This window comes from Paramormyrops kingsleyae, chromosome 22 (assembly GCF_048594095.1).
Source record: "Paramormyrops kingsleyae isolate MSU_618 chromosome 22, PKINGS_0.4, whole genome shotgun sequence".
Taxonomy (NCBI): Eukaryota; Metazoa; Chordata; class Actinopteri; order Osteoglossiformes; family Mormyridae; genus Paramormyrops; species Paramormyrops kingsleyae.
Window position 1 is genome coordinate 8,875,740 of NC_132818.1, and position 17,759 is coordinate 8,893,498.

General features: G+C 41.8%; 1 protein-coding gene across 3 annotated transcripts; it reads left to right on the top strand.

Moving 5' to 3' along the window:
* The first annotated feature begins 1,371 nt into the window (after positions 1-1,371).
* On the top strand, positions 1,372-12,457 carry LOC111853258 (CD9 antigen-like). 3 transcript variants are annotated; one of them, XM_072704737.1, is made up of 8 exons: positions 1,377-2,085; positions 4,837-4,939; positions 5,619-5,716; positions 7,014-7,088; positions 9,310-9,414; positions 10,842-10,931; positions 11,365-11,442; positions 11,732-12,457. In XM_072704737.1, the coding sequence occupies exons 1-8, from the start codon at positions 2,020-2,022 to the stop codon at positions 11,834-11,836; spliced, it is 720 nt and encodes a 239-aa protein (XP_072560838.1). In that variant the 5' UTR covers positions 1,377-2,019; the 3' UTR covers positions 11,837-12,457. The 3 variants fall into 3 exon arrangements, with proteins under 3 accessions (XP_072560839.1, XP_072560838.1, XP_072560840.1); XM_072704738.1 differs by lacking the exon at positions 11,365-11,442 and having other exon boundaries at positions 1,372-2,085; XM_072704739.1 differs by lacking the exon at positions 9,310-9,414 and having other exon boundaries at positions 1,381-2,085.
* The last annotated feature ends 5,302 nt before the right edge of the window (positions 12,458-17,759 follow it).

The window sequence follows — 17,759 nt, forward strand, 5'->3', positions numbered from 1 at the left end:
GATCTAACAGTAAGATGGGGGATGTGCCGCAAGCAACGCCGAAAGACCAATAAATAAGACAACAGGGTGAGAAAAGGAAACAATGCGGAACGAGCAAACCCGCGTGATTCAGCGCTACAGCGCGCCGCAGCGGCTCCGCTGACTTCGTAGTGCGGGTGCGACGCACAGCGGACGTGAACAGTAGTGTTCAGTGAAAGCCGAGCACGTCGGTAAAACGTCACGCATAAAAACAGCTGCATAACAGCCCAAAACGAGGACTACGAAACAACAATACAGCTGTTTTTAAAGGCATTAATCGTCGACACACCACAACGAAACGTATTCTCTGTATTTAACCCACATGTGACAGAGCATTGGGAAGATATTATTTAGTGCCCGGAGAGTGGTGAAGGTGTGATGCGCTAGCCTGGGATTCGAACCAGAAATCTTCCACTGCTAAGCACGCTTCCTTAACCATTAGGCCACAAGAACCCCATTTGTTTATGTATTTGTTTTCAATCAATCACTTTAATTAAAATTATTAAATTGTTAAATTAAATGTTTGTGTTTCATCTCCTAGGGGTCCTTTAATTTTATTGTCATAGGGGAAGCAAGTGGAATGGGGCAGAGAGTTTGCTCTGTGCATAAGAGTTTGAGAAGTGCATGTCTTAACTTCATCTTTTTAACGCTAAAAATGTCCAGTATAAATACATCATTTAGTTACCTGATTGTTCGATGGCATTGACATATCAAGCAATCAGTTTCATAAGATAGATGCCAGTGCTAATACCACTATTAATAATAATAATAATCATAATAATATAACACTTTTGTTAATCCCTGCGCGGAAATTCTCTTTTCGTCTACTGTATCTTCCTCTCCACATTAATTATTCTGAATTATGCTGCATGATTATGTCACTGCGCTCACATACCAATTGCACATATATAAATCAGGAAAACCTTTAATAAACACGTCTTTTGTATACTGCACATGTGTGAGGTTTTCACGTCTCCTTCAGTGTTAGAGTCATGTATGCTGGTGGCGTTAGAGTCATGTATGCTGGTGGCGTTAGCATGACGTACGCCGGCCCCGGCTCCTTCGGTGTTAGCGTCATGTACACCGGCCCCGGCTCCATCAGTGTTAGCGTCATGTACACCGGCCCCGGCTCCTTCGGTGTTAGCGTCATGTACACCGGCCAGGGCTCCTTCGAAAGCATGTTAAAGCAGCTCATCCTGTAATAGCTTTAATGGGCCTGGACCCCATTCCAGGCTGCATTGGGTACAGGACAGGAAAACGGCCTGGATGGGATTCCAGCCGCTCACATGGCACCATGCAGTGCTTCCCAACCTTTTTTATCTGCCATGGGACACTTTTCACAATTATCAGTTATCGGAGGACACGCCATAATACAAATATAGCTTTGCATTTATCTAAGCTATTTAAAAATAGGCTACATTTAAAATTTGGTTTGGATGCTGCTGCTCTGCCATGGAAACCCATTTAATGATGTTCTCTACACACTGTTCTTGAGCTAATCTTCTCACTCTCCTTTAAAATAACCATTCACAGAATTGAGAGTCATTCGTGGCTTTGAGCGAGGACCTTGTTTAAATCCACGGCCCAGTGTAGATATGTCTGTTTTGCTAATGACCTTCTGATCACAGGCACAGATGTCTAACCCACTGAGCAAGTATTTGTGCCCACATCAAGTGTTACCATATTTTGCTGATCGAAGGATGGCTGCGTGCATGATTCATAGTTTCGTTAGTGTCGTTTTCTTCCTAAAGATAGGGATTGTGGTCTCGAACCCAGCCAATAGAGTCGCGCGCTTGGGGTCCGGCCGATCTCGCAACGACTGGGTGAGTTTAAAAAGCAGAAGCCGGTAAGGAGACTGATAATTTTTTCCGTGGCATCCTTCATTCTTTCTGTCAGTGATTTCTGCAGTCTGTTGATAACCAGGCTGAATACCATTACCCAGACGGTGGGAAAAGGTGTTGTGAACCAGGCAGGTACCAACAGCAAGTAGAATTAGCGAAAATGGCACTCGACGGACGTTCCCAGCTGTATAAGTGTATTCTGTTTGTCATCAATATCGTGTTGGGCGTAAGTATTATAATTTTATTACCACTAATAGTGTTTTATTTGCACAGGTCCGCCTGTATCCATAGTATCCATAATCGTAATGCTGATACTAATTACGTTACTAATTCAACCATTATTGATCTGATAAGAGCCGGACAGGAGCACAATGAGTATCAGCTTACCTGCCATCCGTGCAACAGCAAGCATGTATGGTTACAAAGAGCGGTTTTGTTCTGGGGGGACATTCTGAAACGTTTAACGTGAAAAGTTTAATGTGGTTTAATGTACCAAAACAGCGACCAAAAACCACGAAATTTCTCACAGACATATCTAGTCATTATGGAGCCCCTGAAGTCCCATAGAGTGACTTTTAATCGTGCGCGCACAAGTTAGCTATCTTTTGCGCACAAGTTGTTATTTTGAAGGAACAGGTTAGCTGCGTATAGCTGTCATGTTGTGAGAGGTTTATTTCAGCACGCCATACTAAGTTTGCTAGACCTGGCATTAAGGTACAATAAGATACAATAGCCTTACAATTAATATTACTGGAAGGAGTAATTGCAAAGCTGCTGTTCACTACTTTGGCATTAAGGCTGAGTTATACAGTCCGTGTCAATGGTCGCGACAGAGGTGAAGCACCATTAATAATACTTTTTTCTTTTATTATCGGCAATCATAGTAATACAGGCATAAACAGATACAATCAATATGTGTCAGTAATGACAAAAAATGTTAGGGGAACTCGGTGAGGCGAACAATTCAGCAAACCGAGTAAAGTGGCAAACATATTATGTCTTGACGCAACCGAACCAAACATCAATGTCAACAATATTAAAGATGCACAAAATATAGCCTGCATGCAATTACTTGGGACCAAGTTATACAAGTTATTATGTAGTACTTTTGATGAATTATTCGAATATAATTAACAAATAGACGGAATATATCGTTGTGGATACTAATATTGACACTGATGTTTTGTTTTGTTACACTAGCATTTTTTATTTACTGTACCTGTTTATCACAGTGTATTATTATTATTACCGATAATGACTGAAAAAAAGATCAAAGAAAGAAAAGTATTGTTCATGTCGCTTCACCTCTGTCGCGCGCCCATAATCACACGGACTGTATAATTCAGCCTTATTGACAAAGAAAATGAGTTTGCAGTATTTTTTTAAATGGAAAATGAGTTCATGGTGTTGTTGTTGACTGTAAATGAATGCCTTTTCGGTTCGAAGTTCCATAAACAGAGGTGTAAAAAGTACTCAAAAATGTTACTCAAGTGAAAGTACAAGCAATGAGTGAAAATTTAACTCAATTAAAAGTAAAAGTATTCAGCCGGAATCACACTTGAGTAAAAGTAAAAAAGTACCGCATTAAAATTGTAGGCTACTTGAGTATTAAAAAAGTAAAAGCAAGAATGAAAACTGGAGATTCTTGTTTACGTTTTTAATCTCTAAAAACATGAAGTGAATGAACCACATATAAGGTTTTATCCTGCTTTAGAACTGTTTAGATTTAACCATTTAATTATACGACAAGGCACACCTAATGCAAATATGCAACATGCTACTCAAAGGATGCATTTAAGAAAATAATTCGCTAAGGTACGGCCACGGGTGCTCTTGACCCTGTGGCTGATTTTGGACTGCGTTCGCTACTGAATCAAATGTAATTAAGTAAAAGTAAAAGTATTAATTTTTAATTGCACTCAAGTAAAGTAAAAATCCCCAAAAATAATACTTAAGTACAGTAATCAAGTAAAATTACTCAAGTACTTTACACCTCTGCCCACAGAGTGATTTTTTTAATCGTGCGCGCAGAAGTTAGTTGTCTTATAAGAAAAGACCAGATATGTCTGCGAGAAATTTGATGATTTTTGGTCGCTATTTCGTAGCCTACACATTAAACCACATTAAACTTTTTCACGTTAAGCGTTTTAGAATGTCCCGTTCTGGGGGAGTTTCTAAGCACGTTTATTAAAGTCTACATCTGACTTTAAATTAAGTTTCTCACATTACACTCTAAATAAGTTGTTTTATGAATCTACAAGAAGAACTGAAATGCAATAATGAAATCCGTAGTTAATCCTTCTGAACTCGCAATTCGTCTATTTCGCCTTAGGTGAGTGGGCGATCTTAACTTCCACATGAGTATTAATAGCTCGTTAATATTACTGTTGAGAAAAAGTAATTATATATAGTCCTATATTACTCTTTGCGCTACCTCAGTTTAACTGAATACATGCACTTTCAAAATTTGTTTTATTTTAAAAATGAAAATGTTTTATAAAAATGTTGAAAACTGATATAAAATCTAAAAGTTTGATAAGAAGCATGACAGACTATGAAACGTTAAGCGTAATTAGTACCGACCTTGGCTCGATGTTAAGATACCGGACCACATGGAGGTTGAGTTGAATTCCCCTGCCCTACATCATCATGTAGGATTTCCAGAAGAGCGTAAACAAACTGTCTTCATGCGGAGGAGTCCCTGGATTGTTTCCATTTTAATTTTGGGTTCCCTGGTTTAAGAAATTGTGTAAATCCATACTTCAGGCATCGCACTGTGTCACATCATAACGGCAACGGCACCGTTTTCTGAACGGTGGTTCAGTGGTCGGGGTCACAGGAGACTCAAGCTGCCTCCACGCTGTATGACCTTTAAAGTCGTCAGATTGCTGTACTGTCAGGGAACTGGGATAAAATTAATGCAGAGCGGAAAATATGACAGCTCTTCGAGCCTAACAAACACCTTGTTTATCTGCAGCTTATTGGCTTTGCAATAATGGTACTTGGAATGTGGGTGAGATTCAGCGCTCAGACAAGTGGATTCTTCAGTGTCGATCTGAACACGACATCCATTGTCACCGGTACATTGTTCTTTATATATACTATTTGAGTGTGTGTGTACTGTGTAAAAATACTATAGGCCACCTAAGAAAAGATATAAATCTATTTTTGTGACTAGCACGTGTATATTTCTCAGAAAAAATAATATTAACATATATACAAATTAACAGTAATACAAAAAATCTCCATAAAGTTACTGATATCTTGCTGGACGGCTAGATGAACACCGCTTCGGTTCCCAAACCCCTCCTCCGGGGCACCTCAGCCGTTCCATATATTTGCTAAATGTCACCACCATGTCAATTAATTAATTTACTTAGTTAAATCTGATTGAAGTACTGATTAGCCACCAACATGAATATCGTTTAAACAGAATTTTCTTTGACCAGTACTTTGTTTTATATATTATTTATAAATATCATAAGCAAGACAGAGAAGAGCAGGTGCAGGAAGTTTGGTTTGAACATCCGAAACTCTTCTGCTACCAAGTCTTACGTTTGTGCTTTTTTGTGTCCAAACACTCACATTCAAAGCCTCCAAATTTAAAGCTAGACAATTTACATAAATGTTACATAACATTAATTTAGGAATTTAACATAGTTCACATTTATTTAAGATATATATTTTTTTTACTCATGTTTTTGAAGTAGTATGTTTTTTTCGTGTACCAATCTGAGTTTTTTCTGCTTTCTCCTTCAGTGGTGACCCTGTTGATCGTTCTTGGCCTATTAATGATGGTGATCTCTGCATTCGGGAACTATGGAACCTGTAAAGAGAGTAAGGGTGCCCTGACTGTGGTAAGAGAAAAAAAACAGTAACGATTTTTAACCGCCACAGCAAACAGCACATAGACGTCTCTTTGGAAACGTAGGTCTTAATTAAAAATACACCCCCCCCCCCAAATACACACCATATTATGATGCTACATTCCACATGTCCTTAGTATTTGGTCTCTTCCTGGGTTTTCGTCTGAAGTTATGAGGAACATATTGGATCAGTCTATCGGTCATCTTGCTAACTTCTTCAGCTTTCTGCTAAGCTTCTTCCCAGTCAGGTCCGTAGCCAGCTATGAGATCACCGAGGTCCGGACTTCGGTAAAAATTTTAAGAGCTAAAAATTATATTTGAAGCTAAATATTCACCTCAATAAAAAAATAATCAGCAGCTGAAAATGTCTGCGGGCCAGGTGCATTCTTAATTCAGTTCGAATGTGATATTAATAGTGTCTGCTGTGTGTGTGAGAGAGGCAGAGCTAGATCATTCAGTATCAGCATGATGCGCGACTCGGGAACCACACAAGTGCACTTCACTGACAGCAGTTCGAATTCACGTTGTGTGCCTGTGATCATGCAGCACTGTGAGGGAGGGTGCACAGCTGCACATCATTCGGTAAGATCAAACAACGATCGCTATCTATGAAAAACATCCCGAAACCGCGATGTGGTATGGTGTTTGGAGTAAAGATAACTGTATGAAACATGTTAAATATAAACATAGGCTAGGCAACTCTGACCATGTTAAAGGTTGGGTTTCTTTCATATTACACCTAATGGGCTAGATTAGGCTAACTAATGTTACACATAACGTCATTAATAAATAAAAAAATTATAAACAGCTTATGAAGGGGATGGTCTCGCTAATAGTATCCACAGAAACATTTCAAGCCAAATTTGGATATCAGAACAAAGATGTTAGCTTGTAATGGTGTTCATTCATATAATAGCTCCACATAGCTTGGTAACCTAACCAGACTTTCAATATCAATAAAAATCTGTTTCTTGCAAACAAAACAGGCCTCATGTATGTAATGTGTGATTGACGAGACCCACCCCCCTCAGCCCCTCCCACCCCCAGGTACCGGACCTCACTATTTTTTCAAACCCTGGCTACAGCCCTGTTCCCAGTCATCAATTTCATTTTGTATACAGTTCACTTATGGTCTGTTTGTTCAAGTGGCGATGCTGGATGCTGTTGTGTCTGCATTCATAGCTGATGCACTGAACGCATTACATTGTTAGCCACCCTTGCTGAGTAAATGTAAAACGTGACCACAAACAAGTAGAATGTGTAAGGTAGTGAACGTCATCAACTCCAGGTCATCATGCTGTTGGGCTTCCAGCTGATCTTCGCGATTGCGGCTGGGACACTGGCTACCATGAAGAGCGAGGAGGTGAGTGGGAAAGAAAGGGGGGCGGAGGGACAAAGTATGCAGCGGCCAAATTGAATAAGTACTAAATAATTTAACCAGTGTGATGGGTGAAAAGTGCAACAGGGTTTTCTGTTTGGGGCCATTAGAAAACTGCGGACAAGCACAAATTTGGTAGCGGGTGAGGGGCACTTTGCAAATGGCGTCCTAAGGACAGAGGGGGAGAGAGAACGATGAAGGCCCAATCCCAATTCTATTTTCTACCCCTTTGCCTACCCCTCACCCCTTCCCCTTGAAATGAAGTGGAAAGGGGTAGGGTTAAAAAATTTCCCCTAAGAAATGGGACACCACTACTACACTGTCATACGTCATCATCCATTGTCACTACCTCCTAACGTTACGTCAGAGGACATGCGCCGATGTTTATCACAAATTCCAAGATGTCGCCGTCAGCATCGTAGCATGTAAAGATTACTCACTCCCAAAGTTTTTTTGCGCCGTATTTGGACTTTAAAAACAGATGTTCGTTTTCACCTCGAAAACGTATGAGCCTTCGGGTTTCCTCAGCTGTCCCTATAGGCCTAGAGAATATAATTTACAAAAATGTTGTCATGTTGCAATAAGTACGAATAGTGTAAGCACCGTTCATTTACATGTACACATATGGCCGTAAGCAAAACAAAACAACGCGTTACAACATGCAGTCAGTTACCGGGTAACGTTATATGACATAAAAATATATTTCCTAATATTGTGCAATCAGTGCTATCCGCAAGCAAACTTTAGCGATTTTGTTTCAAACGTTTCTTTACAGAACATCACCGTAAACACAAATACAAGATTGATGGTAATATACATGTAATGAAAAAATGTCATAAAAATCCTTATTAATGGCAAAAATTGCTTAACATTTATGGATCTGCTTGCTCGAGTGGGCAGCCATGTTGTAAATTTCTCTTAGCCCTTCGTTTGAAGTGAGGTCCCGAAAAATCTTCGTTTCGAGGGTTATCTAGCCCTTACCCCTACCCCTCCAATCAAAAGAGAATTGAGACACCCCTACCCCTACACGTGAACGCGCCAAACGGAGGGGTAGGGGAAAGTGTAGGGGTAAGGGGTAGAATTGGGATTGGGCCGAAGTATCTTCCAGTTAGCTAATGTTGCTTGGTGCCACATAGCTTATTGCCACTGCAAAAAGGGTAAATGTGGCCTACATTTACAGAAGGAAATGGGCGCTTACTGTCATACATCACAAATATAGATTATAATGCAATGCAGTGAATCGCTACAGCAGCCATAAAAGCACGAGTATCATATTCACAGCTGAGAGGTGTTAGGTTGTTACCCTGTTGCCATACCTGTAACAAGTTATTCCTAATGAATAAGCACTGTACAGTCTTGCATGATTATGCTGTCAAATATCCTAATACAGTAAAATCCCGTTATAACGGACTTCATGGGACCTGGCAAAACAGTCCGTTATATCCAGAGTTGCTGTATGGCCAGAACAACTAGGCCTACATGACACCATTTACTCATGCCACACCTCAGCAGACACACTTGTGGTATAGATTATTATACTGTACATGTAGTAATCCAATTTTACCTGACCAGATGCGTGACTATTAATAATCCCGACTACGTATCTGCGCTGGATATCACCAGCCCGCCAGGCGCCTTGTAGGCGGAGCCTGTATGTCCGTTATAGCAAAACAAAACTACAGCTAAAAGCGGCCCTGGGGACCAAATTGTTTGTCCGTTATAATCGAAATTCCGTCATATGCGAGTCCGCTATATCCGATGCTTTTTCTGCATGTTCTTAAAGGCGCACAGCCGGGACCAGCGGACATCGTCCGTTATAGACGATATTCCGTTATAAGCGAGTCAAATATAACGGGGTTTTACTGTATGTAATCAACAAACTCAGTCAATTTAAGAATACAAGAAAGCATAAAAAAGCACAATTTCGAGGAAGTAAAGATTTTCAAATACAAGTTCCTTATATGTAGGCCTACATATATTTTACGTTGTTTTGAAACGTGTGTGTTTCTGTCTCAACAGTAGGGGGCGCAAATGTTTCCCTCTAAAATTGCCTAGGCTAAAGTGTATCCTGTTACGATGCTGTCTGGGGCAGGACAGAAAGTGGGCAGATTGATGTGAATATAAGGACAGTCAGAATGAGAGAGGGAGGTGGAAGTTCTATAGGTGCCGTCACAGTGACCTGATCGCCTGTCACTCGGCCCGGCAGGCTGGAGAGCTGCTCTTGCATGCATACACAACCACATACGTTCAGTATGTCGCCAAGGGTGGAGATCCCAGCATGGCCATCATGCTGCACTTCGTCCACAACATGGTAAACCCCCGAGCTCTTCACGCACTACCAAACCTTCCCAACATGAATATCTTCTGAAGGTTTTCAGTTATCGGTGTTGAAACATATGATCACGCTGTGTTAAGGAAATGTACACCTTCTGGCAGCCTGGCCAAAACCCACATTTAATTTAGCCAGTGTTGAAGTGCATTTTCTCAGAGCAATGTGTCAAAAACGAGTACAGGAATTATGTAGAACAAATGTTTCCTACAATTTAAAATGCAGGTTTTTTACACATTACAGTAGTGTTTTACAACCTTGGGGTCGCGACCCCACGTGGGGTCGCCTGGAATTCAAATGGGGTCCCCTGAAATGTCTAGTAATTGATAAAAAAAAATACTGATAAAAATATATTTTTTTCAACTAATTATTATTCTTTTAAAAATAATGATTAAAACATCACATACAATCTTAAACAACTGTATTCTTTCACGTTCATAAATATCGGCGCCGATCTAGACCTATTTGATAGATCGGGTCGGGCCATGCATGACCGATCCACGTCCTATACTTATTTAGTTTTTGGCAATCTCTAAAAAGATTCATGTTAAATCTATTTGTACAATCAATCGCACGATAAATCTTTCCCATTTTACATGTGTTTTTTGCGGCATTCAAATCGAACGCTAACGCTGCCCTTCTATGGCAAGTCGTTTTAACATTTAATCAAGTCACACTCCTATCCGTAATTACATTTTAGATATGCACAATATAATTTCTCCTAGTCAAAATTCTATTTAAGATATCTTTAAACCTTTACAAAGTATAAGTGGCCATTCTGACATTTAATCGCTAGTTGTATCGGTAGTTGTGTATCGGAATCGGATCGGAACTGAAAAAATGTGGATCGGCCCATCCCTAATAAATATAAATGAGTTCAAATAAAATGATCGCGATCACCTTCAGCCTTGTAAAGACAAGCTTGCCTAACTGTACATGTGATCAGGGAAAATAAAATGTGACTGTGCACTGATCTGGCTACTCTGTATTTGCAAAACGGTATAACAAACATGATTAAAAACTAATTGTAGAAAAAAAATGTCTATGGGGTTGCCAGAAATTTGTGACGTCAGAATGGGGACACAGGTCAAAAAAGGTTGGGAACCATTGTATTACAGTATGAAACAAAGTTTGTAAATCACTGTTTCTACAAAATTCTCTAAACGAGGCCAGGTATATCTTGTCTGACTGTAGGTGTGTATATGTAGACACACACACACACACTTAGACAAGACAGACAATATGTGTGTGTTCAAGTATGCAGGCACACTGTTATTTTAATGTTACCAAGGAAACCAAACACACTCTGTATAATGCAAGAGAAACAATGTATATGCTCCTGTATTGCAGAGTGACTGATCTCACTATTGTTAACAATAAACTCTTTTCTTTTCTGGCTCTTCCTACAGTTTGGTTGTTGTGGAAGTGTAGGAGGTCTTGATCCTCTGGTCAAACAAATGTGCCCCAAGAAGGGATTTCTCGAATCCTTCACTGTACCGGTGAGTCCATTTCTCTGATCAGTGTTGTCCAGCTGTAGTAAATGCCCAAAGTCCCATCCATCATATTTTGTACAATCGTTACACTGCAAAAAAGTAACAAAAAGTTCCACATCTTATTGTCATGTTTGGAAAATATAGTGGGTTTTTTGTGCTCTGTTGTGGGGCGGATGGGTGCATGGGGAGTAAAACGAACAGGAGTAGAGTAAATGACAAGACAGCACATTATAAAATAAAGATGCATAAGAGTAAATAAAGTCGTGCGATATGGGGATGAGGTAGCTATGTGGGATGTGCAAATTGACATTTATACAGTAACACGGCATGGATTTGTGGACTTCAGGATTTAAAGCATAAATTTTCCTTGATAGAACTTTCATTGTGAGTAGCAGAGCATTATGGGAAAATTCACACCTCCATTGTTTTTTACCGTCAGTCATGTCCTGGACAAATTGCAACCACAAATTACAAAGGACCTTTTATTGGAGGATTATTTGGAATATCGGTCTTGATGGTAGGTACAATGATGTGTATTAAACACTTCTGTACATTTTAAATAAATTTAGCATGTGTTTTTTGTAGGAATCCAGTGAGACTGCTGAACACAGCTAGTTTAATATTAATAAGGCTATTATATTTAAAGAAATACAGAAGAACAAGAATTTATTTGAACAGCACAAATAGATATAGAAAATGGATGGATGGAAGAATTAACATGGCTATTTTTCTGCCCCCCCCCCCCATTGTCTTATTGTATCGGTCACTGATTTCGTGGTTCCTTCCCCGTTCACCCTCCACGTCAGATATTGGCGCTGATTTGCAGCATCTACCTTCGCAAAGGGATCTCATCTTCATCTGATCCCTCCTACAACATTACAGTGTCCACCACCGTCCAGGCTAATCTCTGAATATCTACTACGAACAATTAAGACGTCGAAGCCCTGCAGCATCATTCCTGCCAGCCTTCACCAAGCCACAGCCAACACCAGAACTTGTCCCCTGCCTGCTTCGTGGGGACTATTCCTGTCTTTTTTATGTAGTTTGCAGTCAAAAAAAAAAGAGATGAAACATCAATATTATTCTGTTACAAACTGTGCCAGACTTGCCTGCTTAAAATTGCTTGTACTTGCTGCAGACTGACATCATCAAAACATTGAGCTGATGTCATTTAACGTTTTCTGTAGCGCAGGAACATGCCAGTGAAACAAGGGAGCAAGGAACTTATAAGCTAGTAACCGATGTGTTTTTACACAGCCGCCTAACTTTCCAGCTATTATCTCATAGGCCGCAGTGTTGCTCGCGGGAACCTGATGAGCTCCGCAGGGTCCAGTTAAGGTCTCCGTGGTTCTTAACCTCTGTTTGTGCATGGCGGTCACTGTCAACCAGCTGTTCTGTGGCCGGACCGGATCGATGTGGAGAGCTCGAAACCCGCGGGGCTCTGCTTAGCTTTGTCGCGTATGCTAGCGTGCTACCATTAACCTGAGATGTTGCCAATTGTTTCTTTAATAATTAAAATGGTGTTTCCCCAAGCTGTGCCTTCTGCTTATTTGATTTTAGAGAAGCCAGAAGAAAAACCCTGTATATTTCAGCAGCCCGGTGGAGCACAAGACATTTAAAACTGTACTGGAGTCAGTACTGCTGGGAGGAGAACACTGGCAGCTGGCATCAAACAAGACAGGGAATGCACCTGTGCGCAAATGGACCAAGGAGGTTTTTGATGCCACTGACACATATTTAGCAATAAATTCCTACCTCCATACCATACATTAATCTCTTATTATGTCCCACCTTGGCGGTAACTTTAACAGAAATGGGGACAAATATGCCGAAGATGACTGGATGCTTAAATTAACAGCTATATACAGCTTAAAATGCTGAAGAGCCATTTTCAGAACTGATAGTAGAACGGGCTTTATATGAAATATTTTTTTCTGTTCTCTTGGAAGCACAGAAGCCAGCTACTCCGATCCATCAGTAAAGTATGGTGCTTTAAATGTACTCTGCATCAAATACTCTTTTGGGCTGTGGCCCGATGGGTAAATGCAAAATTCATTGTAGGCGACAGAGATGGAAAACAAAACAACTTTGTTACTGTACTCAAGTACATTTGGCAATTATCTATACTTCAGTTTTTTTGTTTTGTTTTACTACGTTTCAAAAGAAATGTTTATGCTCTCTACTGCATTTTTTTAAAACAGCGTTACACTATTCACCAACACTAAATCAACTTCAGTGATTTTTCAGCTTCCATAAAACGCAGCCCATTCGCCAAGAATCATTTTCGGAATCTACTATTTCAAACATCTCTAGTCTACACTGTCGCTTCTGTTTCTTTCCAGGCTTTTTTCTGTGTTGGAAAGAAACCAGCTTGTGTCAAGGTGCAGATGATGGAGCAGCCAGTCGCAGATAAAATATTGAAATGCGCAAATCCATATATCAAATGGTAGTTCGCTCACCTATTCTGTTATGGCTTCCATTCATGTAGACTTGTTGGTATTTGACATCTGATAGTGGAAAGATTTATAAAACTAGATGGTGGTCTCTGTTCAAAAAGGGGTTCAAAGCATGGCTGAAAGCGAAGCAAGAGCACCATCTAGTGGACTCATTCCTCAGGAAGGAAAATTATGTCTCAGGACTAAAGACAGTCATGTTTAGAAGTTTAAAAGTACTCCACATGCTTTGTAACCAAAAACTGGGAGATTTAAACTCTCTTGTGGTGACCCAGCCCTTTCCACAGCTCTCTGGCAGTCCCGCACAAACACCAATCTCTTTGTCTCCCCTCCACATTTCCTGTTTCATCTGGAACCGATTTCACCCTTGTGCATCGTCCCCCTGGGGAACAGTCGTCAGCGCGCAGCTTAAAGGGAGAGTGAGCAAAGTGACTAGTAAAAAAAGTTAAAAAATAAAGGATATACGATACAAAGTTAGACCCCACGACACCCCCACCAAAGGCGCACCCTCAGTAAGACCTCCACACAGAAAATCAGCTTTGTTTCTGCCTGCAGAGATTATCGCCATCATCTGCCTAGCTGTGATTAAACACCCCCGGGGGTGAGAGACGCTGGCCTGGAATATAATATCGCAAAGATTCACCAAAGCAGCTTAGTCACAGGGCAGCAGGATCCCCTCACACTCCTGGACACTCCGTTACTCACAGGGAAAAAGTGTCCCTCATTTTCCCTATTTTTTGGAAATGAAACGTGTAACAAAAGAAAAAAAAATCATGGGAGAGGATGGTTTGAAAAGAGTATGAGGGTGCAATTGTACAGCTGGGGTGCAGGCAGGCGGAGAGCGAACAAAAATGGAGGAAGCATGTAGGTAAGTAAATATAACCAGGAGTGAGAGAGTAACGAGGGACCATCCTCATCCAGAAAGTAAGGGACCGGACCATCCTCATCCAGAAAGTAAGGGACCGGACCATCCTCATCCAGAAAGTAAGGGACCGGACCATCCTCATCCAGGAAGTAAGGGACCGGACCATCCTCATCCAGGAAGTAAGGGACCGGACCATCCTCATCCAGAAAGTAAGGGACCGGACCATCCTCATCCAGGAAGTAAGGGACCGGCAGCAAATCACAGTTTGCTCACACACCTATCAGATGTAGCTGGAGTCTGGATCTAATCTATTGAAGACTTGGTTAGAATCCCAGGCACTTCACAATGTATCAAAAACACTCTGAATACACCCAACTCCACCTGCAACTGCTTATCATCAGGGTCAAGGGTGCCATAGCAATATTTATGCTCAAAGTTCAATAGCATTCATTAAACAGGGGGATTAGAGCAAGCAGCAGGGTGTCTGATACACTACAAAGGATGAGAGGGGAAAAAAAAACACTCCAAATTTGACATGTCAGCAAGAATAACATGACCAAGAAAGGTAGCGGTGGATTGGCTGCGCTGTAGCGGTGCCGTGAAGTCCGGCCATCGCTGGCTCCATCTCGGCACGGACTGAGAAGCAGAACCCAGGATCGGTCCCCCCTCCCCCGCCAGAGACCGGCCTGGTTAATGCCCTCCCCTAAATGAGCTTTGATCTTGTTAGTCCAACACAAAGCCTCTTTACCGCCAACGATAGGGAAAATGGGCTCTGGGAGGGAGGGAGCAGCCGGGGGGGGAGGGGTGGTAAAGTAAACACTGTACACTCTGGACCGCGCAGAGCAGCTAAGTGCATCGATACTGTACAGGGTGACGGGCGCAGATGGAGCGGGCAGGGGCAGAGCATTTCATTGGATAAAAGAGAATCTGTTCACTAGCAGTCAATTAACAATTTGGAAACTGGCCTTGGGGGCAGGAGAGGGGGGCATTTCAGGGGATGCAGAGAGAGTACTGGGGAGGAAGCAGGAAGAACAGTGCTGCGGACATTCTCCTGCCCATGTGGCCTCACCTGCCCCCCTTCCCACCTCCGCCTGCATCAGGCCCAGTCAGCCTCCAGCTCACTCATCCCACCGTAAGCGGGTGTCTCCGTGGGAACCTCTCAATCGGCAGCCGTGACATTTCCTAACCCCCCACCACACACACACTCTTCCTCGCCACCACCGTCTGGATTGTCATCCACACGGTGACTTAACCGACTGCAGGCCCATGTGGCAGGCATGTGTGTTTGAGGTGGGAAGGGGGGGGGGGGTCTCATCTCTGCGATCCGACACCCGTTTGAAAAAAAGGCCGGTGGGGCCACCTCTCCGTCCGGCCGATCGGGGCTAGCGGGCGATTAGTAGTGAATCCTGTGATCACCACTCCAGCGGCATGGTCAGTGCGTATGACTTCGGCTGCAACAACCTGAGTTATAAAAACTGTCACTGAATAATCGGGTTTGCATTGCGCTATATATCACGTTAAGGCGTCTAAATGGGTTAATTTAGATCGAGAGAGGGCGCATTTTGACAGTGTTTAATGCAGCATTGCATTTTGTTGGCCCGAATCTTTCAGTATATTTTCTTATAAAAATAACCGGGGACCACATGAAACGCTTCACATTGCCTGTGGCCTTGTCCTCAGTGCTGATCCATATATGATAAAGTATTGGAACAATTGCAGTAACAATGCAGCCTCTTACCTGTCCGATCTCAGCGACAGTCCCCGACCCGTCTATCCTTGGTCGCTTGCATTCAGCCCCGGCCAGTTCGGGCAGAGATACTGCGGTCGTTTGTCCGTCAGGCTCGGGATCCCCTCTTTTCATACCTCTTACAGATGCTGATCCTCCGGCCGGGTTTGCGTGACCTCCGGCTGCATTGTCAACATCCCTTTCCCGGTCCATTATTCCCCGGGATACAGGTAAAAGAATTGATGCGACGTCGGTCGACATTAACATTGAACGATAGTGTCCTCCAGATATGTATATTCTCTACCTTTCCCGTTGCCTCCTTGCCCCTTTGTATGGAAGTCCTGCTTTGAATGTGCGGAACGCTATCTAATCTCAGCACAAGTAGCCTTCACTTAACACGACAAAAACAGAATGATGATGAAAAATATTTAACACCACGAAAGCCGTAATTCCAAGTCGTGGAGACGGAAAACATAAATGCCAGGAAAACTTGCAATGTATCGATCAGCAATGTGCGTGATTGCTTATGGCTGTGTTTGCGTGATTAAACAAAATGTGCAGCGACAGGCCAGCCAGCGACGCAAAAATACATGACCCTAAATGATAACAAGGCATCAGAATATTGTGACACCAGAATCGAATTTAAAATACAAACATAGGCCGACGTTATGTTAATGACCAATATTGGCCTTATTAAATTTAGGAGGAAAAAACTTTAAATACATAATTAATACTTAATACTTAACTTCTAAAAATAAATTCGTGGGAGTGAAAACCTAAGTATCGCATATACTTACTATACATCGGGAAATACAACCCACTTTATTGCATATCTCACTATATATTAGGTAGCCTATAGGAAGTTATTTTGCAGATTATGTAAAAATGTGAACTATTTCGTTGTCTCCAAAAAGGCAGCTGCAAAACGTATCACATTTGCGAGAACATTTTTCTATCCTTCTGTAAATTTTTCTATACACTCACAGCTAATTACTTAGCCTACTATCGGGCACGAGAAAAAAAAGACCATCGCTATAAAACCAGCGTGTGATTATGCATAAATTGCCATCATTTTTCGTGTTATTGGAAGCATCCTTTGAAACACATTTTTAAATCCACAGGACAGTCTTAAATAAGTCCAGATCGGTTATTCTTAATTGCACATTCCGCTAACTCGAATCGCCACTCCAGTCCTGCTACTTGATACGATTCCTTTTTCTTTCGTACAAAAAGCTATCCCGACATAAAAAAAAACCCATTCGGTCTTTCTTGTCCTTTCCCAATCCGCTCCGGGTATTCTTGCGGCGTGTGCGCTGGCTGCTAGGAAAACGACTCCGTCCCTACCGTGCGCCTAATCCCCTCCTCCTTCCACCCCCCAGATGTACTCCGTCCTCTTCCCCCCTCCTCTTTCGCCTTAACGCACACCGACATGGGTGAACACACAGGCGTACGTTTTCCCTTGAATTTTACATATTCTGTTAAGACACGTTGTTGGTCGCTTATATCGCATAAAATAATATTTCAAATAACGCCACGCTGCAAGTAATTAATAGCTGGTAGGTTATAAAGTGTCATCCCATTTTGAATGTATCAAATATATGTTGTTTGATCTTAATTTCCACTCATATATCCAGATCGTATGGATATATGATCCCAGATCATATATCCAAACGTATGGATAGAGCTAATATTGCTAACAGGTGAGGGGGGGGGGCAAAAAAAAACATGAGCGAGGAGAAGTGTGGAGGGTTAGTCAAAGGAAGGACGTGTTTTACTCCTTTTGGAAGTCG